The 26,413-nt window shown below is 31.0% G+C and overlaps 2 protein-coding genes across 5 annotated transcripts; one reads left to right on the top strand and one right to left on the bottom strand.

Moving 5' to 3' along the window:
• Window positions 1-7,475: 7,475 nt before the first annotated feature.
• LOC132717216 (uncharacterized) lies at window positions 7,476-11,396 on the bottom strand. Of its 2 annotated transcripts, XM_060700643.1 has the most exons (5): window positions 10,766-11,396; window positions 9,742-9,977; window positions 8,945-9,153; window positions 8,055-8,214; window positions 7,476-7,561 (listed from the first exon to the last, which is right to left on the bottom strand). In XM_060700643.1, exons 2-4 carry the CDS (start codon window positions 9,881-9,883, stop codon window positions 8,095-8,097), a joined length of 471 nt encoding a protein of 156 aa, XP_060556626.1. In that variant the 5' UTR covers window positions 9,884-9,977; window positions 10,766-11,396; the 3' UTR covers window positions 7,476-7,561; window positions 8,055-8,094. The 2 variants fall into 2 exon arrangements, with proteins under 2 accessions (XP_060556626.1, XP_060556624.1); XM_060700641.1 differs by having other exon boundaries at window positions 9,742-11,396.
• Window positions 11,397-11,914: 518 nt separating this feature from the next.
• Window positions 11,915-23,215, top strand: LOC132717218 (leucine-rich repeat-containing protein 71-like). Of its 3 annotated transcripts, XM_060700646.1 has the most exons (6): window positions 13,991-14,727; window positions 16,894-16,923; window positions 20,606-20,688; window positions 21,675-21,783; window positions 22,486-22,601; window positions 22,966-23,215. In XM_060700646.1, the coding sequence occupies exons 2-6, from the start codon at window positions 16,896-16,898 to the stop codon at window positions 23,077-23,079; spliced, it is 450 nt and encodes a 149-aa protein (XP_060556629.1). In that variant the 5' UTR covers window positions 13,991-14,727; window positions 16,894-16,895; the 3' UTR covers window positions 23,080-23,215. The 3 variants fall into 3 exon arrangements, with proteins under 3 accessions (XP_060556630.1, XP_060556629.1, XP_060556628.1); XM_060700647.1 differs by lacking the exons at window positions 13,991-14,727; window positions 16,894-16,923 and adding an exon at window positions 11,915-11,937; XM_060700645.1 differs by lacking the exon at window positions 13,991-14,727 and having other exon boundaries at window positions 15,002-16,923.
• The last annotated feature ends 3,198 nt before the right edge of the window (window positions 23,216-26,413 follow it).

The following is a 26,413-nucleotide window of genomic DNA, read 5'->3' as shown; positions in this document are numbered from 1 at the left end:
TATTCCTTTAATTTTTCTTAAGGTGAAGCAATGTAAAATGCGTCTTTTTTTTCTTTGGTGCAACGGTTAAAAATCATACACGGCTTACACCGACACTCGAATGGCCCGAGTGTAACTCGGATAACGCTACGATTAGTTCGGTTGTATGTACAGTTTACACGGGTGGCCAACCGTATAAGCCTTGTGTCCTGTGTGAGATGGGCTTTAACATCGACATATGTAAATTTAGATCTTAAATTAATTAACAATAGCAAAAACAAATAAAACATCAAGAAATCATAAAATAGTAGGCTCTCAGTCAAACGTACAAGGTTTCAATTTATTCTCCTTAGCAACCATACTATGATTTAGCAAGCAACTGTACAGTAAGGAAACAACACCAATGATGATTCATTTGTCTTTTTTTTCTTAAACCACTGTGTTCACACTAGATATTGTTGAATTTTTTAAGCTCACAAGATTGTTCTTCAAGAGGAATTGCTCGTTTAGTATATGCAAAGCTTGAAATCGGTGTTTGAAGTTAACAATTGTGTCAGTTTTTGAAGAATCGGTGTGAGAAATCGTATTTTTTCCGAAAATATAGGTTTTACCGTAAAGCTTAGGTCAGAAATGATTTATTTTATGTAACTCCTCGTTATAAAAGTAACAATTCTTCATTGAATTTTTTTTATCAATTTTCAGATCAAAATCAGCGATTTTTTTCGTTTCTTGCTTCTCGCAAGCGGAAGTTTTAGCGGACAAGGAGTGAACGCTGTGTAAAATAATAATATTGTGAAGATTTTAAGTTATCGCAGTGAATATTCAATACTTAGACCCAAAGAAAAGTTTAGTGAAAATATAAACATTGACATAATTCAATGTCAATTACAATTAACCGTGTGTACTGTAAAGTATAACCATTTAGCTATTCACACTGTTAATTATTCTTTAAAAAAATCGTTGAAGGGGTCTAACGTTTGATTATTCAAGTCATGTAGTTTAGAATGGCAGCTTATTATGTTACTTGACACATAGTTTATAAATTGTCAAAAGAGAATTGGGTACTCGAGTTCAATCTCCCCGTCTATTTCTTTTCTGATCAACTCGTATTGTAAAACAACATTGACATGGCACTCATGCATTTGACTTTGTTGTCGATATATTCCATTAACGTTACGATCTACTTGTAAATCGATATGAATTTAAATATCCAATTGTTAAAAATTGTGTAAATTAAAAAGCCCTCTTATCGCAATTTGATAAAGGGATATAAGATTATAGATGTAAACTAGTAGGTTCGAATCCTGTTTCAGCGATTTATGTTTTGTTTTAATTTTAAAATTGCCAGTCTCTTAAATTGCAAACCTTTTTGATGTGTGATTACCTTTGTAGTATTTTTAAGTACTGCCTTTATAGCGTGTATGCGCTAAAGCATATACGATTGCATATTGTCACAAAGAGAACCGTTGAAAGATACTGTTATGAAATAAAAAAAATATAATTAGGAAAAAATATAATTAGGAAATATATATCAATTCTGAGTGCATTGTTTAAGAAATAACATCGGCCGGAGAGGTGTTTATCGGCTATTTAACACCTTTTTGGAGTTTTGATGCGTAGGAATTGATCACGAAGGCCGTAGGCCTGAGTGGTTAATTTTGTCGCATCAAAACGACAAAACCGGTATTAAATAGCCGATATACACCTCTCCGGCCGATGTTATTTCGATTCTAACACGATAAAATAAGGAAAATCACTAATGTTTATTTTTCAAGCGGAAATAACTGCCGATGCCGATTTTCCTATAACGCTGTTCGATTTTCGCACCCTACTGTTTCAAAGATATGGGCCAATATTTGATTACGGGACTGTTTTGTACAATACTACATGGACTTGATTTTGTCAGATGAAAATAGTGCTCTCGGATATAAATATTTCAATTTGATTTTAAATTTTAAAGAAAAAGACCTTAATGAATTTAAAAGAAAGCATATTTGTCATTTGTAATGAATTCATATCATTTAATGTAGCTGAATGATTATAGCTATCTAAAGATTAATTGTTAGATTGTACGATGGATTGATGATGAAATAAATTTGTTTTCTTGTTCTCGTTTATATGAATTAAATGTTTTAAAGATTCACATGTTTGTATTTTTAACTACAATTATTTGAAGTAAAGATTATCATATCACAATCACGATTGATTAACAAATAAGTCAATAATACAGAGGCCTTTTAATTGCTGAAACATATCAAGAAATAGGATTACATTTTTATACTGATTGTCCGTACCGTTCTATAAATATTTTAGAACACAAAAATTAAAAACCTTTCTTTTCTTTTTTTTTCGATCTATTTCCATGTTAAATTTACAAAAATGCACGTATTTGTCACCACTTTATGGATTAGTTATTGATTAATTGACTTGATATAATTTATTAGGACCTGTAACGGAAGCGGATTTTTTTTCACGTTACGGTCCGTCCGTACCGTTCTTGTGATGTCCATATCGTTACGTACATGAAAAACTTAACTAAAATCTTAAAGGAAACAAGGAATTGTACGACAATATCTTCTATATGTCGAATAATTATCAGTTTCTTTATTCTGTCTAATAAAAGTCGCACGGTTAAGTTTCCTGTTCAAATACATGGATGATTGAGGTCATATATATCTATAATTTGTTTATTGTCCGTACCGTTCTTAAAATATTTCAACAGAAAATGCACCATAAGTTTTGAAATCTCGTTAAATATCTAAATATTATGTTACATTTATAAATTATTATGTTTTCAGTCTTTTTTGTTGATTGAATATTATAATACTTGATATTATAACTGGGTTGATACCCGTAACGGAAGAGGACATTTTACCGTTATGGCCTAGTAACTGGTTGCCATGGTGACAAGATGAAAGCAAATTATGCGCTGCTATTTTAACTGATGAAGATTTTTGCGTCCTTTAATAATATCATGTGAAAAAAATATGAATTTATAGTAATATATAAAACAAAATGTTTATAAGCGTTGTATGCCCGCAATCAAATATTGGCCCATATAGAAATTATTAAACAAAAGAAATAAACGTTATTGTCGTATTGTGTTTACATCAGTGCCCCATTTATCATTCTTGTATGTATGAAATAACGTCAGTTTGTCATGAATGAGTTGTTTACTTAGGATGACGTCATTACACTGCTTACGGATTGGCTCCGTTTTGTCAAAATATGTATTTACAGATATGGATCTAATATGTGGCGTTAGTGTATGTGAGATATTATTTCGGTATTGTATGAAAAGAAAACATTATACGGCCTGAAAATATAGGTAAAAATGCTTTTTAGTGTTGCTTTAAAAGGCCTTTTAAACCGGTGTTTATTGGCAGTTTAACACCCGTTTTTTTTCCTTCTTTGTCTATAGTGACAAAATCACGTAAGTGTTAGAATGTAGAATAATGCACGGTTTGAGTTCAAATGCGTAGTAATGTAATCACGAAGGTCGATAGGCCTGAGTGATTAATTACAAAGCATTTGACCGAAAAACGTACATTATTACACAATATTGCACGAAGAATTAATATCTATTTCCATTCTAACACGTCAAGAAAAAATAGAATTATTATTATAAAGTTGGACTTTATGTTTGGGTGGTTAAATTTGTTTTCGCCTCAGAGTTTCCCATAGAAACGTTCTTTAAAGGCTGTTCCAGTGGGTTGATAAAATCTGTCATGTAGAAACAAACGAATTTTGAAAACGTTGATAAAACTTTGTTTATTTTATTTCACTGTATAATTTTTCAAGCGAAATACAAATTATTAAAATTGAAATAAATGTAAAACTTAACTCGTTTGCAACATTAATATAGCGTACTTGATTTGATTGTTTTGCACGTGTTGTTTGGCGCTACATTGTGACGTCACGTAAACAACACTTTAAACGTCTGTACAGCGTTAACGACTGAATTAGATATATTGGTGTTCGGTTTCATTTTCTTAGTTAGACCATTTTCTTTCATTCTATATAGTTTTCACAACAAAATTCGACAAACAATTGTTTATATTTATCAGATTTTTCCCTCAATGTGAAAATACACAGGGCGATAATAAGAACGGAGAGTGCACTGTTGTAGAATAATAATACACGCTTCCGGCCTTCTTTGTCTATATAGGAAAATTTCCGATAGTGTTAGAATTGTGTATAAAACACCATTTAAAAGGTATTCTAAAATAACGTTTAGTAAAACGATTTCAAATCAATTCTTAGAAATACATTAAACAAAAAATAAATCATAACGTTGTGTGGGTAAGGAATCGAGCCAAACAATTTTAGATCGGTAGTCCGACATCTATACCAACGCACCATACATCACTGACGAGTTAAGTTAGCAAATATATCGATGTATTCGATATAAACTGGTCAATGTATATTCAAATGACCTTTACGAAAGTTAATGAAGTGCCAGGTCAATATTGTTGGACAACCTAGGAATATTATTTACAAACGTTACCGCATTGGCATAACACGAGTAAGTTTACGCAGTCAGTCGTGTGACTACTAACTGTGACCAATATAGCATAAATATATCGGTAGTTTCTTTATAAACATCACCGATCCGCCCTCGCCTCTATATCTTTAATTCGTTTCAAAATTGACAAATATTGTTAAACAATCTTCAACATACGGACATCTATCCCCAGATAGCATTCTATATGGGACCCATGTGGGGCCCATATGGGCACCTATATGGGTCCCATTTGGGCTGCCCATATGGGCCCCATATAGGAAGTGCAACCGGGTTCCAAATGGGTCCCATCTGGGCAACCCTTATACTCAATATGGGATTCACATGGGCCCCATCTGGGCAGCCCATGTACACAATATGGGCCCCACATGGGCAGCCCTTGTACTAAATATCGGTTTCAAATGGGCAGCCCAGATACTTCCATTATGGGTAGATTTTGAATTCCGGGGTAGATCTATTTTCAATTACTTCAATTATAAGTTTGCTGAACGTTTAGATAGCAACCGCTTGCTACAGAGCATGATTCTTGTACTTGCGTTAAATATTCAAGTGACGCTTTAACTCATTCTGTTTCCTGGAACAGACAGATTATGGCACAAAGCCTTTATGATCATGCAAGAAAACAATACACAATGTATATGCTTTAACAATGTAACTTTATTTAGTAATCTCACTTATGGTAAGTGTATATCATATATATATACAGATTCTCAATACATTCTGTGGACGCCTGATGTCAACAAAGAAACCTTTCCTTATGTAAATAAACTTAGAAAAGTGTACAATATAAAAAATCCGAGTAAACTGTACATATTTGTAAATTCACAGAATTTCATTTTGACTACATAGTTTTTAATTCAAAAATACAGAAATATTAATTATTATTCAAAAAGTCCTATGTAGTAAATATTACTTTGGTACACTAAATAAGCAACATGTAATGGAAAACTGTTTATAATGTACGAACAAAATAATTAAAAATGCAGTTTTATAACATTAGATACCTTACAGATCACTATAAGGAAAAATGAAACTTATGCTAGACACTGGTAAAACTTTACAGAAGGTCTTTGGAACTCCAAGAAATATATGTGTATAATGTTTAAATTTCAGTGAATCAACAGTATGACCCCAAATGTCTTTTTAACTTTCTACATAATTCATAGAAAAAGTATTATACATTTACTGTAATTCATTACAAATTTCTATCTACCAATTACTTTCATTTTCAAATGATATAGATCTACATCAATTAATATAAAAAGTTGTTCATTACAACCATGTATTACACTTTGGTATGGTAGTGCTGAAGAAAAAAATGTTATGCAGCTCGTGAAAAGTAACAAATATAATAAAACAAAACCTTGGCACAGTTGTAATACTGTTCATAGATGTATAAACAAAATAATATGTAGCTGATGAAAAAAAATTAATATAATTAACAAAACCTTGGCACGGTTGTAATACTGTTAATAGACGTGTAAACAAAATATGCAGCTAATGAAAAGTAACAAATATAATACACAAAATCTTGGCACATTGAAATACTGTTTATAGACATGTAAACAAAATATGCAGCTGATGAAAAGTAAAAAATAGTTTGTACAAGTTTGTAAAAATCAATAATAATTAAAATGTGATATTACACAAAGATCAAATTTGTTGTGAAGAAATTCATTAAAAAAATTGTCAGTAAAAATAGTTGGTTTCAGTAATTTCTCCGATATTATCAAAGTTTCAACAATAACAACAATAAAGATTACAAGAATCATCATTGTAAAGTATTTCAACTTTATTTTAAAGGTTAATACCATATCAATACATGTGTTCCCTGTTAGTGTCAAGTTTTGACAAGATGTTATAATTGTATTGATCAGTATCAAAAACATTCCTCTAGCATTTAATGTCTTGATTTAAATAGTAACAATGTTTTTTGTTTGTTTGTTTCATTTTACGCCTTTTACGTCATATAGGCGGGTAGTTTCCTGACCATCGTTTCTGGAGAGTTACACCAGTACTAGACTACCTTCCTCCGTGCTGTAACAATGTTTAATGGAAAAAAAAACAACAGCATATAGACAACAGAAAAACAGCATATAATGTCAACAACAAACATAACATAGCAGCAGAATATACTGACTAGAAGGCAAAATTTGACTATAGACAAGAATTTTGCATTTACAAGAAAGACATGCTATGCTGATGACCTCAAACATTAAAATTAGCAACAAAAAATATAACAAGATAAACAAATGAGCCGCTTACTGTAGTTCTGACCCTTATCACATTTTAAAAATACTTTGATACATATTGACTTTCAATCAGTGGAATAACTTATATGCAGATGAAGTAAAGGTTTGAAAATGTAAAATAAAAGTCATTTATTTTATGCTTTTGAGTGTATTACTGATGGATCCGTGAAAAATATATTTGATAATTTCACAGTGAAATGATTAAAATTTCAAACTTTTCTATGACGAGAGTACTTTTTAAAGATTTTATCATCATTCAAATTTTTTGAATTCAATAAATAATATCATGGCTATTCAACGTTGATTGTCAAACTTATTTTCAGCCCAAGACTTCCTGTATTTATGAGAAATTGGACTTAAATTCAACTAAAATTGATGTTAACAGTGGGGAAAACAGATTTAATATTAACGTTAATATTGAGGAAATTTCATTAGCATAAAATAAAAAGACACTTTATTGTTTGTTGTGTAAGATGTAATTTTATATCATTGAAGGAACTTTAAAAAACAGTGTTCTCACGAGCGCATAGCACTCATGAGAATACTGTTTTTAAAGCTCTCTTGATGATATATAAATTTCATCTTACACACACAAACAAACAAATATCCTCTATAAATTTGCATTTTTAAATTAAAAACATGTCTAGTCACTTCCTTCATTTTCTTCAGGTAAGGTCTCTGACACTTTGTTTCTTGCTTTCCTCCCCCATCCCCATCGCGGTCCGCGCCCCAGCCAGCCACTTTGAAACCTCTATTTCAACATCCTTCCTCGTTGCAGCCTTTGTCGGCAAGTTCCTTTGGACACATTCTACAAAACAAGCATTCTTATCCTTAAAGAATGAAATGAAGGTATTGAAACCATTCAAAGGTCATAAGCCACCTTGTAGAATTTTGAGCAGTATAAATTGGATATAAACTAATTCTGGTATGTTTTACCAAATAAAGATGTTTGTTTCCTGGTTTTACATAGCTTTTAACACAATATTTCTGTGATATCGCTGCAGTCAGTTGTAAGCTGAGATCATCTTATCGGTGTGTATCAGTAAAGAATGTTAAGGTAAGCAAATAACTTGCTTTACAGGAAGGTGATTTCTGTTTATATTATGCATCACAACACAATGCATGGGATCAAAACCACACAGCATGTAAAATATTCTCTCTTATTAATTTCCATAAAAGCTAGTCAAGCATTTTCCTTCATTAAAGCAATACCCGAAGACACAATAACAAGATCTTGGATAATAATATTAATATATCTATTTTGAAGACACCACTTTGCAAATTTGTAAAATATCACTTACTATACAATACATTCAGTATCTAGAGGCCCACAAACTTTTTCTACCCCTTCAGCCACTTCATATTGTACAGTCTTGCCAGTTCATTTGACATGGTTTCTTTCATCAAGCGGTCAACAGTTTCCCGTACATCTGCCATACCAAACATTGAGAGGAACCGCACCTTAAATAAAGCAGAACATAAACTTTTTTTAATGTAAATTTTAACACTACTAAGTGATGGGCTAAAAGTCACCAAATGACAAATAATTGTCAACTGGACCTCAAAAACATGATCTGCCAAGAAAACTGTTTGGATTGACAAATTAAAAGATCTTTCCTCATATATTTACAGCCTAGGACAACACCTTGACCTTAGTGACTTGTGCCTTTATGTTTGTCCCCTCCACCGAGTGTTATGGGGCACATTATCATTGTTTTTTTTTTATACAAGAGTTTATTCAATATCAACAGAATAATTTTTGATAATATAATAACAGCTCAATTCCTGGATTTTGTGGGTACTAGTCATTTTCCTGGTATTTTGAAAGCTGCCAGCATTTTGATTAATGAATTGACTGTCTTGTCCTAATTAATAATTAATGTTGAAAACGAGGTCAACTGCCCATGTCTTGTGCTCATGGCTATTATAGCATATATAAATAACATAACTGTGGCAATATGAATCAAAAAATTAAAACATGCCAGTTTTTAATTCTGAAATTAATGCAGCAAAGTGTTTGTCCACTGTGCAATATTTTCCAACATAAATATAGCAGAATGATTATACATTATTTTTATCATCAAGTGCTCACCACAGACCATTATGTTATTTCGCTTTTAGGCCAGTGGATATGGGGTATACTTTTTTCAGTTACTAATGGAGCAACATACATGACTAACACTATGCTTACCACAGATGAGAGCATTGTCTGATCTCCCAGAAGCTTATCGAATGCTTCCATCTGCTCAGGATAACGAATAGGGAATGAGATATATTTCGGAAGTTGCAGCGGTTGGTCATCTGCTGCTGACCTTAACAGCATTCGTTGCACCAGCCTCTTAATTTCACGATTCTTCTCTCGCATTGTCTCCAAGACTCGGAGAATCTGTGTAACAGCAGCTGAAAAAAAGGATTCATAATTCTAGGCCATATACTTTTAGAGCTATGTGTGGTCTGGATCCATGCTGGTCGCAAACCCATTATGTTGGTTTTGTCATGACCCGGCTCAAAATGAAAAAAAATCCAGTATTTTAAATTTTTTCCTTGGCTTTAACAGTAATTAACGCTAAAATCTCAAAAGGATTGTTGAGTGTGCAAGGTCACAAAATGTGAAAATGATAAGAAATCATGAATTAAACTTAACTGTTAACATATTTTTGAGCCTAGGCATGTCATTTGGTGAAAATAAACATTCTTGACTCTTCCAGGGACCGTAACTTTGGATAACAGTAGTGGGGTCAGGCAAGAATATGCGCACAAATTCACATCATGATAAAGAGTTAGACTAACACAAGTAATCATCAATTTCTTTTGAATATTTTTTGAACTAGGGGCGTCACAAGGTGAAACTTTCCATTTTTGGCTGTGTCACTCAATCCAGCTTGTTATAACATTTATTGACTTGTTTTGAGAATATAACATTTAATAAGTATGTACTGTAAATTCTGTAATAATAAATATATTTATAGCTCCGAGGTTTATACTTACTGGGCCCAATAATCTGCCCACAGAAGGGTGTATCAGAAGCACCTTGTATTGGAGAAGCACTTTGTACATCACTGCTGGCCTCTCGCAATGCCTGTGCAGATAAGCGAGGCGGAGATGAAAGTAGGCTTGTGACTTTGGGCATTGTTGCTTGGTCAATAACTTGTGGTGGCCTACTCTCTGTGTCTGTCTCATTCTCATCAGTGCCACTATCCGATTCATACAGCCTTTTTGATGGCCTATTTACAAGAAAATGAAAATACATTAATAAGTAATTATAAAATACATATACATTAAGTGAGTTATTGCGCCAAGTAACAATATGATTATGACCCGTAATCGGCTGGCAAACATGTACTAGTCTATGTTTACGTACCGAATTGTTGTGCCGCAAAAGATTTTTTCAATTGTCTGGACAATTGTTTTCACCATGGCCCGGGAAGTGAATCCCTTGCTTGCAGGCTCGAATCTGGAGTTTCTGGCCTTCTCTTAACTTAAAGTAGTATGTTTTTAAAGGGGGGTATAATTTACAATTTTTTTCGGTTTTTGACTTTTTAAAGATGAACACAGGTTTAATTATCTTTCGGGTCATATTTTTTCTTCCCAGGTCCGATACTCGTGCCTGTGCAACATATAGGGCTTGGTTGGTACTTGGAAAAAATACTTGAATTTGTAATAATAAGTATTTGCATTTAAATATTTTAAAATGCTTATGAATGAAATATTGGTACAAAATGGAAGGGACTTCTAAGGCTAGGAGGGGTCACTGGATTTCAAATGATGGTGTCCCTTTAAAAAAGGATCTCTTAAAATTTAGTCTAGATAGAAACAATATTATTAAAATGTTAGTGTCGACTCCGTCACAGCTAAGTTATTCAACAATAACAACTATACACATCCATAGGTCAGCTAAAGTGGCTTATAGTGGGCGTAAATTCTAGAAAATGTCGCAAATTAAACTGACAAAAACTATCGCGAAATTACATGGCAAAGGCAGAAACAAAAAATAAATGACGTTTACACTTACCTACACACACAATAAATCTGTAAGGATATAATATGAAAGGTCGTTATACGAAATCGTCGTTTAATGTTCCGAATTGAAATGAAATATTGTTTTCGTGTACAATTTTACAATTTAACGTTTCAATACACAATTTGATTTTAAGCGGCAGCGGAAATCACGTCTGCGCATGCTCGAAATAAATTTTTCATCAAATGCTGATTTTTATAAATAATTTCTGAATTAATAGTCTAAAAACACATTTTTATATTTAGATTATAAAAATTAAAACCAATATAAAAACTAAACAAATTAATTTCTCGCAATTGCTCAGGCATGCTAATATTTATTGGGTTGCCCGAATGGGACCCATATGGGTCCCTCATGGCTTGTATATATGTTAATGCTACGATTTTTATTAAAGATAATAGCAATTTATGCCAAGGTGGTCACACTATAGCTCAAAGTAAACAAGTTCTAAAGAAATAAATAAACGAAAAATCGTTTTTCCTTATAGTGCTGTAATATGGGACCCATATGGGTCCAATATGGGCGTACCCAAATGGACTTGCCCATATTGGTCCCATATAGGTCCAATATGGGCATATCCATATGGGCTTGCCTAGATATAGCCCATATGGGTCCCATATATGCATGTTTGCTGGGTCCGATATCCCACTCCTTTTAATAATATCATGACTAAATGCGAAAATAAGCAACTCGGACGGTAAAGCAAAAGTTTAATTATATCAACTGGAGATTTTTTAAAATTTAAGCTACACACGAGCACTGGTTTAATGTGATATTTTTATTCTTCAACATGGAGACACTTTTAACAATAAATGTGTTCTAAAAATATAATGTCACAAGGGGGACAACAAATAAATAAATTACGTACATTTTAGTACATTTTAGAAAGAGTATAGTCCCTTACCAATGTTCTAAATACATGTAGTTTATAATTATTATGACTTGGGCTATCACCAAATGATATGTATATACTTCGTTTAGAGTGTGTGTGTGTGTTCGTGCGTACGTGTATACTCACACTCATATGCCGAAAATAAATCATTGTTTAAAAAATTCATAAAACCTATTTTAAAAAAAGAGGAAGGGGACAATTGTTTAAAATTCACGTTTGATATCAATAATATTTTCACTGTTTTTAGCGTGGATAGGTGTAATGGCCATAGCAGGTAGGATGATGAATATTATTTATCGAGAAAAAATCCTGTGTGCTTAAATGACTTGAGTAAATTGTGGATGTTTTATTAATAAATTTAAAACAAACTTCAATTTAAAAAAGAAATTTGAGGGGGAAAATTTATCAAGGATTAGAAAAAAAGTAGGCTTTGAATTTTGAAAAAAAAAATTCGACTTGATTTGGTAATAGAATTTATTCTTAAACAGCAAAAATTGAATAAGCGTAACTCTAAGAATGTGTAATAAGAAATATTCAGAAAAAAAATATTGTATAGTTTCAATAGGAAACAATTTGTTATGAATATAGTACAATATATAATTTTGTCTATTAATAATTTAGATATCTAAGTGGGAAAAAAAATTAAAAAATATTCAAATTAGCTTTGGCTTAGTTTGTTTTGTTTTTATGGCATGAAAAAAATTTGCATTCGCATTTCAATACAAGTAAACACATCCAGATTTTCTTTTATTTGACATCCACAGTTAACTACATGTAAAGTCACACATGATTACTGTTTGAAGACAAAAAATATTATAAAAAGATTTATGTAATGTCAAACACAGCTAAAATCCCAGCAAACTTTTATATCATGCAGATTTTTGTTTATTATCTCCCTTGTTAACATCACACTTCTAATGTTTTGTTTACAGTTAAAATATCAATTTGAACCTCTAAAATTTTGAATTTTGAAAAAACTGTTATTGCTTTAATCAATTAAAGCATGTTTCTAACCAAGGGTTACTAAGTTGACCTGCTTTGGGAACACCTATAAAATTTTGTTATCAAGACACTCCTGTTATACTTATTTTATTGTAACAAAATGCATGATATTCCAAAATAATCCAGTTAAAGTTCTAATATACATGTACACCTACATGCACCACTAGAAGTTTAAGTTTGTCGAAAAATTGTATGTAATTTTGTCAATTTTGTCACTTTGGTTTTTTTATTTTTAATTGAAAAAAAAAATTAGGCGGTTTAATAAAAGCAAGTTTTGTAAATTTTAATGCTTTTGGTGACATAACACCACATACTTTATTTTAACCCTTTAAATACACCAGTGGCAATGATATTTAGTTATGGCCATATCATACAGGACCAGCTGCCCCATGTTGGAAAATAATTATGATAAATTTTAGTTTTATAAAATGATGAAGATAAAAACAGGATCATTAATGATCCAGTTCCTGATCTTTCGATAGTGGGCAAGAGGCCACTGGGTGTAAGGTTATAAACAAATTTACACAGCTCATTATTATTTAGATCTAAGTAAGTAAGTAACGACTTATTTAATGAGGCAAGCACATATGTGGGCCTCATCAAGTATTTGATTGGTCAGAAACTGTCATAGAATGTATACTGACGAATGAAAATCATGAGACTCGAGATAGAACTCGGAAAAAAAGTTTTATTACCTTAACCTCGAGGGTAACCTTGAGGGACCTGCAGATTAGCCTATTTTTCTGTATAGGCTTGTAGTTCTTCATTAAACTTTAAGATAATTAATTTCCACATTTTTTTATATAAACCCCTATTTATTTAACAATAAAAAATTTCATATTCAAAGTGGGACAGCTCCATTAGATATGTACATAGGTTTAAGTGACAAAATTTACAAAGTTTTTGCAAGTTTTTGGTGGATGTTTTATTCCAGCTTAAGTGCCTATTATCCAATTTAATAGGGATTTTCTGCAGTCTTAGGCTACATGTCATCACCTTAGTGCAATAACTGGTTAACTCCTATTAAATTCAGAAGGACTTAAATCATTACTGCACTAAGGTGACAATGTATGTGCCGGACTTTGATTTTTCATACTGCCTTACGTTATTAAATAAATACTGTGCAGCCAGATAATGAAATGTCAGTGTTTCTACTCATCTGCCTAAAATAATGTACAAAAGGGCACCTGTCACTGAGGTCACACCTCCACTTATAGACTGACAGCTGAAAAGCCAGTGTATGACCTTATGCAGTAAATGGTGACTTAAAATACTGTTAAGTCATAAGAACATTTTTATATTGTAATATATATTTTTTACTGTGATGTTTCAGCATTTACTAATTTAACTCTTCTATTATTAGCATAAATATTTAATACAAAGTTAATTTATTTCTGAAATTCTGGAGGAACAATAGTGAATTTAATATTGAATGGTGAATTTAATATTGTACTGGAATAAAATGCATCTTAGGCCTTCAATGATTATTTGAATATTTCTTCAGTGAAAGAAAGTAAATTATGAAATTTTGAAATTTGCATGATCATCAATCACTTTCATATTAATTTTACTTGTAAACATCCCACTATATAAAGGCCTTATACTTTATAAAGATTTAAAACAGATTTTATGTTATAAACTTTAATGATAAACTGAGATAAGGCGAAGAATTCTTGTTCATTACAGCATATATATAACCTGTTGATAAATATATTTCAGAATTTTATAAAAAAAATTATGTAATTTAATTTTTAAGCGTTATTTTGTTTTCATCTTTTCATTTTCATACCCTTCCTAATCCTTCCTTAATATTTCATCATACTAGATTTAAATAAACCAACAATTCTTAACCTTTCTTAACTGTTAATTTAGTTTTCTAAATAAATACATTATACATTTTAATGAAAAAAGTTTTATTTTTGCACTAAATAAGTTGCAATAAAGGGAGGCAATTCCTAATGTTTTCACAGTGTGCTGTGCTTTTGTATAATCACTTTGTGTGTGTTATCTCCCTTTACAACTCTAGGTGCTGGAGCAAACGTGGGTGGTCGCAGTTCAGGGGGTAAGTTCTGACCTTCCCGTAGGTTGACTACGTTATAAACATTATTTCATATTATTTTTTCATTTTTTATACATTAATTTATTTTTAGATAAATTTTATAGAAAAGAAAAAGAAGTTCCATTAATATGACCAAAAAAATAAATAATGTTTTTAAAATTTCTTCTGATAAAAAATTGTAGAATGAAGCTTGCTTGTTTGAACAAATATCTTTCTCAAATCTTTTACTTAATTGCTCTAAAGTTACTTCGGCATATTTTTGCTTCAGCTTTAAAAGCAAGAATTTCTGGCAATAAATGATCATTCTAGAATATGAAACTTCTTTGTAATGTTTGAATAGGCATGTTCTAGTTCAACATACAGTTTTTTTTGTTTGTACTTTTTTCTCCCTAGAACAAATATCCAACTTTTTTTATTTGATTATTTTCATGAATTATATTAAGCACACATTTGTATGTTAGAGATTTTTGTCACAATGTAGATAGTCAATAACACTTCTATGTTTGACATACTTAGATGATTATATTCCATTTCTTGAAAGTGTTAAAATATAAACTGACGTTATCATTTTCTTTTATCACATTTATAATATATAAATTAAGATTTGAAATTGCTCACTTGTGCCAGAAATAGAGTAAAAATGGGCACGAGATCTTCTTTAATCTTAGCTGAAAAGTAGCCATTTGACCTTAAACTCCTACCACACAAGAAGAAGAAAAAATTATGAAATTTCATATTCATTTTCACTAAGTAGATCATTTAACATAGTTGAGAATGTGCACCATTGAGGGCTTTATCAGTGGTAATGATAAAAGTCCCTGTATAATTGTTACCTGAGTGAAGCCTAACAGGCCGAGTCTGCTCATCTGTGTAGTAAGTCTTGAATCTATTATTTTTGTCATGTTGACTGTTTTATTTTAACTTTTGCTTATTTGAATATCAAAATCTTGAGTCAGAAACAGTGTTTATCAAATTCAATATGGCACAACAATTTAATGAACAAATTATAAAAAAAATGTACTACATGTATAATGGAAAGTGTCCAAATGCGAGTGAAGCATAAAGGGTTAGGGTTGAAGAGATAAATTGTGATTTATTATCTGATTTGAAAAGAAAATTAACAAGTAATAAAAACAAAAACAAACAAAAATAAAACAACAGTTGCATCTATAGTAAGACTTTCTTGCTTTTTGATAGGAACATTCTTATTATTGCTCTTGAATTATAGATTTTCACACTTATCAGCATATATAAGTGCACAATTTGCTTATCTTATATATCAAAAATTATATTATCCCAGACTTTCTTTACTTTTTTTTTTGCTTTTTAGACCTTTATACTCAAAGAAAGAGGATCATTTTATTATGATTATAATATATACCTGTCATGGGTAATTTCTAACAGTCAGAAGTATTATATTGCTTTTTTGCCAAGCTTTTGAACATAATAGATTACATTATATTTAGAATTTAGAAATTTGAATGAGATCTTAAGATTGTCTAATGTAAGGTTTTTTTTTGAAAAAGGTTATTCATGAAACCAATCAATCAATTCATTTTTAATAATTTTTAACAATTTCCAATTATTAGAAACTGAGGTGCAGTAGTATTATTCCTTTAAAAAACTTCAACCCGTCTTATAAGAGGGTGTTAGCAAAAAGTGTCATTTTTGAGTCAAAATCAGGACCCCGTCTTATAAGTGGTCCATCTTGTAGACGAGTTAATAAGGTATGTTCTAGGAAGGTATAGATAGTTCCTGATAGTTCCTGACTTTTACAATATTTACCTCCCTTTATAAGTGAAAAGCATCTGATCTGATTGGTCAGAAATAAGCATAGAATGCGCACTGATCAATGAAAATCTTGAGGTCGGAGGCACTTCGCAGACAAAGTTTTATAACTTTGAGGCCTGTAATGTTGTCATACAAAGAAGCATGGTTGTGTTCCTTTGTTGGAAGACACCATGACCAACAGGCCAATTCTGCGTTAACCTTTTGTCATTCATTGAACAGCCTAGTTATAATGTTAAATAGGAAACTTAAAATAGGTTTTTTCTTCTTAAAATAACAAAACAAATTTAATTTTCAAGATGACTGTATATATAAAATGTTTATTCATAACATCAATGTTTTATTATGTACATATAATTATATTTGTACCTCATCAAGCAGATATGCAAAATGGCAGTTCTAGTAGAAGGGGTATGACAGATAATTATACTATACAAACATTTTATTATCCCTATCTCTCTACTATATTACCTTCTTCAAACCTCAACAAATGAACATTAAAAGAAAATGACAAATTTCTCTCTTTAATTTACATATTTTCTTATTGTTTTCGATTGTTTCTTCTGAATTTTCTTTCCTTCTGGTGTTTTTACAATCATTTTTATTTCATTATTTTTTATTTTATATCTTTTTTGTTCAATTAGGTCAAGAATTTTATTATTTTTAGCTCACCTGTCACAAAGTGACAGGGTGAGCTTTTGTGATCGCTTTTCGTCCGGCGTCCGTCCGTCGTCCGTCCGTAAACTTTTACTTTAAATGACATCTCCTCATAAACCACTAAGCCAATTTCATCCAAACTTCACAGGAATGTTCCTTTGGTGGTCACCTTTAAAAATTGTTCAAAGAATTTAATTCCATGCAGAACTCTGGTTGCCATGGCAACCGAAAGAAAAAACCATAGTAGCTAGAGGTAAGATATTTGGCATGAAACATCTTCTAGTGAGTGTCTACCACGTTTGTTCAAATAAAAGCCCTGGGGTCAAAATTGGCCCCGCCCCGGGGGGTCATTGATTTTCCCTATATGCATATAGTAAAAACTTAAAAAATCTTCTTTTAAAGAACCCAAAGAGCTAGAGCTAAGATATTTAGCATGAAACATGTTCTAATGAGTGTCTACCAAGTTTGTTCAAATAAAAGCCCTGGGGTCAAAATTGGCCCCATCCCGAAGGGTCATTGATTTTCCCTATATGCATATAGTAAAAACTTAAAAAATCTTCTTTTAAAGAACTCAAAGAGCTATGGCTAAGATATTGAGCATCAAACATGTTCTAATAGGTGTCTACCAAGTTTGTTCAAATAAAAGTCCTGGGGTCAAAATTGGCCCCGCCCCAGGGGGTCATTGATTTTCCCTATATGCATATAGTAAAAACTTCAAAAATCTTCTTTTAAAGAACCAAAAGAGTTAGAGCTAATATATTAAGCATGAAACATGTTCTAATAAGTGTCTACCAAGTTTGTTCAAATAAAAGCCCTGGGGTCAAAATTGGCCCCGCCCGGGGGCTCATTGATTTTCCCTATATGCATATAGTAAAAACTTAAAAAATCTTCTTTTAAAGAACTCAAAGAGCTATGGCTAAAATATTTAGCATCAAACATGTTCTAATAGGTGTCTACCAAGTTTTTTCAAATAAAAGCCCTGGGGTCAAAATTGGCACCGCCCCGGGGGTCATTGATTTTCCTTATACAGTGTATGTGTATAGTAAAAACTTGGGGGGCCTATATACAGGTGAGCGACCTCAGGGCCATCATGGCCCTTGTTTTTCTTATGCATTTTTTTTCTTTAAGAAGGGCAGCTTACTTTAAACCTCAGGCTATTTTTGAAAAAAAAATCTTACATGATTGTAATATTAATGATTATACTAAACCAAAATCAAAATATAAATAAGTTTTTATATTTATTTTAAAGAAATTTGTAGTAAATAAATTTTGAAACTAGATTTCCCAGGAACACATATTTGTCACTTTCTGTAAAGCTTGATTTTACCTGCATTTTTCATACCGCTTTCAAACTCCGGCAAACTTTACTTGTAAATGTTATCTTTATTTCTCCCTTACCTGTATTATGTAACTGCTGTTTAAAATAGACCCTTAAAGTGTCTATTTATATACAACAGCATTGCCATAATGAATTTTGCCATTTCCGACAGAATTTGTATTATTTTTGTAATATCTGTGTTGTACATTTGTGTTACATTTCTGTGTTAACCTATTTTTTTTGTTGCTGAAGGGTTAAATTATAAATCTTGAGTAGCAATTATAGGGGTATTATATATTTAGATGTTTGGTGTATTTTTTCTGTATTTTACTAAGCAGATTTCTATACTCTATAAAATATTTCTGTGTTAAAAAAACAACTATTTTTTCTTGCATAATGCACTGTTGCTGGCTATTTAAATTTGATAAATTAAATTTACAATTTGGATGTTTAGCATCAATCAATATTTAACAATGTAAGTTAGGAGGGAATACATCGTTAGCTTATTGGATGTTGGTATTTCTACCTGTCCTGCTCATACCTGTAATAATACACAAATTGGGCACCTGAGATTTTTCTTGACATTACTAAGGCTGCTATGACAATTACAATGTCAGTATGGCTTAAAACTCAATAAAAAAATAACTGCACAATTTAGGCTTGTGATATCTGACTTGAGTATGATCCACGGTAATCCAGGCTATTTTAACTGTATACCAGTATTAAATGTAGTATATACAGAATGTGTACCGTGGGTCAGATTATGGACATTAGAACTGAACTTCCCTAGAGTATATACAGAATGTGTACCGTGGGTCAGATTATGGACATTAGAACTGAACTTCCCTAGAGTATATACAGAATGTGTACCGCGGGTCAGATTATGGACATTAGAACTGAACTTCCCTAGAGTATATACAGAATGTGTACCGTGGGTCAGATTATGGACATTAGAACTGAACTTCCCTAGAATATCATAATGGACAGTTCCAAATTCAAAGCAGTAGGAGTCTATTACATAAATAAAGAGAGATAAGGGTTACATAAATAAAGAGAGGGAAGGATTACATAAATAAAGGGAGGGAAGGGTTACATAAATAAAGGGAGGGAAGGGTTAAAATTGTTCAAATTTGCATTTATAATTTATCTCTGTTTATCATTGACAGTTTAAATTGGATATTATTAATTAATTTTTAGTCAAAGTAAAGAAGTCAGCAATGGTTCATAAAATATTTTGGTTCAATTGTTTTCTAATTAATTAACTTTTTATTGTACATCTTTTTGCAGTTATTCGTTTTAAATCAAAAGGTGACTAAAAGTTAAAAAAAATAAAGTGTATTTACACATTATTTATTTGTAAAATTAAGATATTCAATATAAGAACTTTATAATATGATTTATAGAATGTATACTGTACAATAAATATTTATTATTTTGAAATATTTCTTATAAAAAAAGCATAACTTTACAACTTTAATAATTTATTCGAAAACTGATCTTTATACAAAATTTATCTTATCTTTTATTATCAAATTATTCCAGGACATATTTGTCTTTTATCAATGCATAAACAAACTTCAAAATTTAATAATTTCTTGTTAATCAGCAATGATAGTTTTTCTTAGTAAGCGATATTACCACATGTACCAAAGAGAGATGTTATTTATGAATATACATGTATATATTATCTATATGAATGATATAAAGTCAATTATAGCCTTTTCCCTGTCATTTATTACCAAATTAGCTCTTTCGTTCAATTAAAGATATTTTACAATCTTTACAATTAAACAGTAATAATTCATTGAAAAATAAATTTCTTGTTATTGTTTAAATAAAAGACTTTTCTTTCATAAGCATTTATTTAAAATAAATATTTTAGATAGATATGATCTTAATTATTTTCATTTTTTTAATGGTAGTAGTCAGTAGTGAATATAAGTATTAAATAAACATTTACTTGTATAGACTATTTCAATAATTATAATATTAAAGTTTTGATGTTAAGAAAATAAGGAAAAAAAAAACTTTTCTTTAAACTATATACAGTATTATACACAGGTCAAGTTGTTACTATAGAAACATATTTTAATATCTCATTTTTTTGTCACTTTCTAGCTTCCCTGGCGGCAGATGCTAAAGGTAAAGGTAATAAGGCAAAAGGTAAAGAAAAAGGCGGGAAACCTACACAAGAAACTGAGGTAAGTTGTTACCAGTTGTGACTTATCAACCTAGTGCAATAACTGGTTAAATTCTTTTAAAATTAGAAGGACTTAACCTGTTACTACACTAAGATGACGATGTCATGTTTTTCAATGCAGATTTATCATACAATACAACACAAACATTTTTAGCTGGACCTTTCGAAGAATAGGGAGAGCTGTTTACTAACCTTAGTGTTAGGGTCGGTGTAGTCTTCACTGTCACACTTCGGTGAAGCTTTTGCGTGCAAAAAGTACTGAAGGGAATGGGTTGAAACTTCTCACACTTGTTCTCTTTGATTATCTAACATGATTATCTGATATGATGATTGCTTTTTTACAGAGTTATGCCCCTTTACTTCCTGTCAAGCACTGAGAATAGTCTAGCCCACTGTCTTATGGCAACTTTTGTTATTGTGTATTGTTTGGGAAAATAATAAACAACAAGCAGGTTATATGTTTGTATACTAGGCAAAATTTGTTTGTGTAAAAACATTGTTTAGAGTAGATCGATCTATATTATATGCACAATTTCCAGAAACGATTCAAATATTGATAAAATCTATAGAAATGTATCATTTGGATATTCTTATGAAACATTTCTTGAATAGAAAATGTTCAAAGTGACTTAATATGAACATGTATATAATGAATTATAATACATTATTTTGTTCTAGAACAATTTTATTATCTGCTTTATATGAAAATAATATAATGTAATATCAGATCATGTATCTCACACTTTCCAACAGCTTTCATGTATCAACCTTTTGTGGTTTATTGTTAAGAATAGTACTAAATACTATCAACATTATAATTAATTGTATTACAGACCTTCCATTATAAACAAATTCACTTTAAAATTTCATACAAACAATGAGAAACATAGAGCAATGTCCTGCTGTAAAGCAGTGGAACAATAAAAGTTAAACATGAATTTTTATTTTAACAGAACATTATTGTTATTATAACTGATTATATTTCAGCCAGCTGACAGTCCTGACTTTATAAACCCACTGTTAGAAGGTGCTGATTATATAGATGGTCAACTGTGGGTAGCTGGTAACAGGGTTCTCATTAACCTTAATCTGTCACGTATGTATTCAAGTTTCGTATTAATTTCAATCATATTAATGCATAATTGTAACCTCATTAAACAATGGTAATGGCTGATTAAGCACACTTTGATTTGTAATACACATGACCGACTGCATACTTGGTTTTAAACAAATAACTCAATTATAAACATATGTTAGTCTTATTCTGATTCCACAAATATTGTCTTTCTGTGCCTTTAATGTCTGTAATTTTCTTTTAGACACCAAAAGGCTTTTTTGACATTAAACACAACAAATAAATAACAGTTTTATAAGTTATTGAATGATTGATTAATTGATTTTGATTGATTTTGAATGATTGATTGATTTTGATAAAACATGGAGCCCGCATTGTTAAAAATAATATAAATAGTTAAAATAAACTATTGTTTGCATAATGTGTACCTAAATTAGATACAGTATTTAGTGACATAGGTAGACATTGCATATCAGAATAAAACAATAGATCACAGATTAATTGAATATGTAAAATATTACAGGAAATGAGATAGGTGAGACAGGCATTGAGGCCCTACTAAAGGCCATGCAGTATCAGACAACATTGTGTATATATAATATTGAATATGTAAAATATTACAGGAAATGAGATAGGTGAGACAGGCCTTGAGGCCCTACTGAAGGCCATGCAGTATCAGACAACATTGTGTATATATAATATTTAATATATAAAATATTACAGGAAATGAGATAGGTGAGACAGGCCTTGAGGCTCTACTGAAGGCCATGCAATATCAAACAACATTGTGTATGGAAAACAAAAGTAGCGGAACTGGGCTTATGAGATTATTAGTCGGGGTAAGTTAACATTGGCTTGCATTGTTATTGATTCATTGTATTTTCTGAGGAGTCTGTGGCCAACTGGTTAGGGTCGTTGACTTCAAATCTCTTGCCCCTCACTGCAGTAGGTGCGAATCCTGACAGGGACTTTGGATTTTTTATGTGAGGAAGCTATCCAGCTAGCTTACGAAACGTCAGCTGTTCTACTCAGGTGCCCGTTTGTGCCTGAAATAATTCACGGTAGGGCACCTGAGGTCTTCCTCCACCAGTAAAGCTGAAATATCACCAAATGACCTATATTGTGTCGGTAAGACGTGAAACCCAATCTAACATTCAAACAAATTTTATTTATTAATTGTTAAATTAATTTATTTTTTTGCAGAAAAACAAGGTACGATCTAGCCATGAGTTACTACAGAAGATAACAGATATCATGTTACCTAAAGATCCTTTCTATAAACCTCCACCACAGACCCCGGATGTTACTGAGGCTTAAATACAAATACAGATCTATTTACTTTAATATAGTTACAACTCCTTAATTGAATGATTTGGGGAAAAAACTTTGACTGGATTTCTAAGAAAGTCTTTTATTGGATTCCTTGGAAATTTTTTTAAATTAATTTCATTGGAAAAGTACTGTAATTGAATTCCTTGGAAAAATTGGATTCCTTGGAAAAGTACTTTAATTGAATTCCTTGGAAATATTCTTTAATATTCTTTAATTGGGTTCCTTGGAAAAAATCTTTATTCAGATTCCTTGGAAAATACTATGTTTGATTCCTTGGAAAAATTCTTTTATTTGGATTCCTTGGAAAAATTCTTTATTTGGATTCCTTGGGAAACTTATTTTATTGGATTCCTTGGAAAAATTATTTAATTGGATTCCTTGAAATAATTCTTTTCCTGGATTGGGAAAATTATTTTATTGGATTTCATGGAAAAATTCTTTAATTGGATTACTTGGAAAAATATTTTGACTGGATTTTGTAGAAAAATTCTTTAATTTAATTCTATGGAAAAATCTTTGGAAAATTCTCTGTTGTCATAATTCTTGGAAAATTTTGAAAGCTTTTTATAATGATGCTTTAAAAAAATAAAGATAATGAATGAACTGGGAAATGAAACAGCTATCTTCTGATATTGTTAAATGTGCTTATGAATGTATTAACAAAAACTGTGATTTTTAGGTATAATAACAGTGCAGAATTTTGTCATAATTTGTTCTATGCTGAATTTAAGGTCAACATTAAAACATATTACTTATATCAAATATAAATGTGTTAAACAAAGTTATAATAAAATGTGCTCAATATTAAATGCAAATGCCTATAGCTATAACTTAAGTGGCTTTTAAATTATTTTAAAAATTTAAACAACATTAACACATATAATATTATATAAAGCGGCTAGCCTAACATTATTGAACTGTGTGAAATTTAAATGGAAAAGCGTAGATCTTATAAAGGTTACTTTCTACTAAATGTTAGATAATAATTCTAGGATAATAAGTCTGAAACTTATTGAAATAATGTTGTCCTTTATCCAGTAATTTTTTCAAGCATCCACATTAACATTTAGATAAAAGTATTTTCTTTTCTTTTTTATTATTTCTAACGTCCATATTTACTGTGATAATGATTTTTTATTATGTTCAGAGTTATTTATATGTACATGTTTGTTATTTTATTTAATAAATGTTATTGAATGTTTTATTTCAATAACATATATATTACTTAACAGTTTGAAAGTTTAGATTCATAAATGCACATATATGTGTTACATAAGTATTATGTTATGTATGTAAAATATGCAACTTGCATTTGTGATCAATAAAGAAATCTCCTCTAAAACCTCTTGTTGTAAAATGTTCTTATACTTCTAAACCCAGCACTGTTTCAATTCATGATTGTTTAATTGGGTTCTTAAGAATATTTCTTCGACTGAATTCCTTAAAAGAAATCTTTGGATTCCGTGGAATAATTCTTCGACTGAATTCCTTAAAAGAAATCTTTGAATTCCATGGAATAATTCTTCGACTGAATTACTTAAAAGAAATCTTTGAGTTCCATGGAATAATTCTTTGATTGAATCACATGGAAAAATTCTTTGAATCCCATAGAAAAATACTTTGAATTTCTTGGAAAATAAATCGTCTCTGTTGTGAAGGTGCTATTATCTTGTTCAAGTAAGCCTTGAATTTCCATAACAACCTAGTCGTAACCGATCTTTTAACTTACCTGTAGTGCCATATACAGGGCTGGGAATCAAAACTGCGTCGTACCCTACAAAATGTAAACAAACGCCGCCATCTTGGGACGAAAAATGTATGTTTTTGTTTATAACTCTTTTTGTTGGAAATGATTGAAAACCAGATATATGTATTAACACGCTACACTATTTTCCGCTTCGTTCGGTATATGTTGCTTGCACAAATATTTTGTAAAACAAAAGTTATAGCGAACTTGCAACTCGAAGCGGAGCAGAATTTTTATGAAAATGTGTGGATACGACGCAGTTCATATTGCATAATCTATCGTTTTTTTTGCTTCAAATCAATTGTATATATTTGTTTCAGAGTTCACCAGAACTTCAAGAGCAGTGAATTTTGTTGCGATCATTTACTAAATTTCATTAAAATAGCGTGATGTTGTTTTTCAAGAGATATAATGGGTTTTTTCACGGAAATGTACGAGGCGCAGTTGAAATATAATATGATACGACGGCAGGTGTTTTTCATTTGCAGTCATGGCTAGTGTGGGTATAAGCATAAAATTATGTGCTAGGAATGCCAATATAACGTCCAACAACATTTCTTGTTTACAACTTAAGTCAAAAGCAGAGGTCACTCAATGGTTCCATAAAAATGGAAATGTAATACAATTCTATTAGGTCGCATTTTAGTACCTATCATAAGCATCTACAAATTCCGAAAAGCTGTATCAAATGCAATATACATTGAAACACGTGATCGCACACCCATATGACAACATGTTCCAGTTTTGCCTTAGCGTACATGTATCTAAAATTGTTCCCGTGAGTTTGAAATTGGAGTGATTACCATTTTTGATACAAAATTCAATATTCCAGTGTACCTCTCCTGGACCCTGTATTAATCAGGAATGAACTTTAAAAAAAAAAAAAAAAAAAAAAAAAAAAAGAGAGAGAAAGAATTACAATTTTTGAAAAGGTCTCTTGCTATCGGAAGAGAGCTATGCGCAACTTGCATGCCTACCTTTGTTACTTGTAATTAGCAATAATTTCCGTCAATTCTGTTATTACTTATGTCTTTTACGTGCCAATTTTATTGTATTCATTTTCTTAAGAATCGGTGAGAACAGATGAGCTTTATTATTTGAAACTGAACATTTAATTTTTTTAAATCATATTATAAATGGTTAAGCTACAATATATTTTTGCAAGTAGGCTATGCGTTCAGTTTAGTCATTTTATGTTCAGCGCCGCGGAACTTTGCCGCTGATTTTGTCGTATTGATTTTATTCATCGCCAATAAGGAAAGGTCTACGGAATGTATTTTCTATATTTGCACTTAAATATCATTTTTCTCCATTAAAAAACTTTAAATTTTCAAAATCGAGTTACATATTATCGCATCGAATTTTCAACAGGCTAGAGACATGGCATCTTAACATACCTTCATATATACTAAAGTGTGACTTTTATTTGATAATGAATTGCCTGAAAACTTACACAAAAGTTTTTAGAAAATGACTTCACAGAGGTTTGCCCCCTGTTTACATTGAAAATTTCTCTGCTAGTCTTACCGAAACAAGAAATGTAAATGTTATTCTCTTTATAATTAATTAAAA

The sequence above is a fragment of the Ruditapes philippinarum genome, unplaced genomic scaffold, assembly GCF_026571515.1.
Source record: "Ruditapes philippinarum isolate M1 unplaced genomic scaffold, ASM2657151v2 ctg3334_1_1_1_1, whole genome shotgun sequence".
Taxonomy (NCBI): domain Eukaryota; kingdom Metazoa; phylum Mollusca; class Bivalvia; order Venerida; family Veneridae; genus Ruditapes; species Ruditapes philippinarum.
The sequence above is the reverse complement of the archived record's forward strand: the minus strand, read 5'-3'. Positions and strand labels throughout refer to the sequence as shown.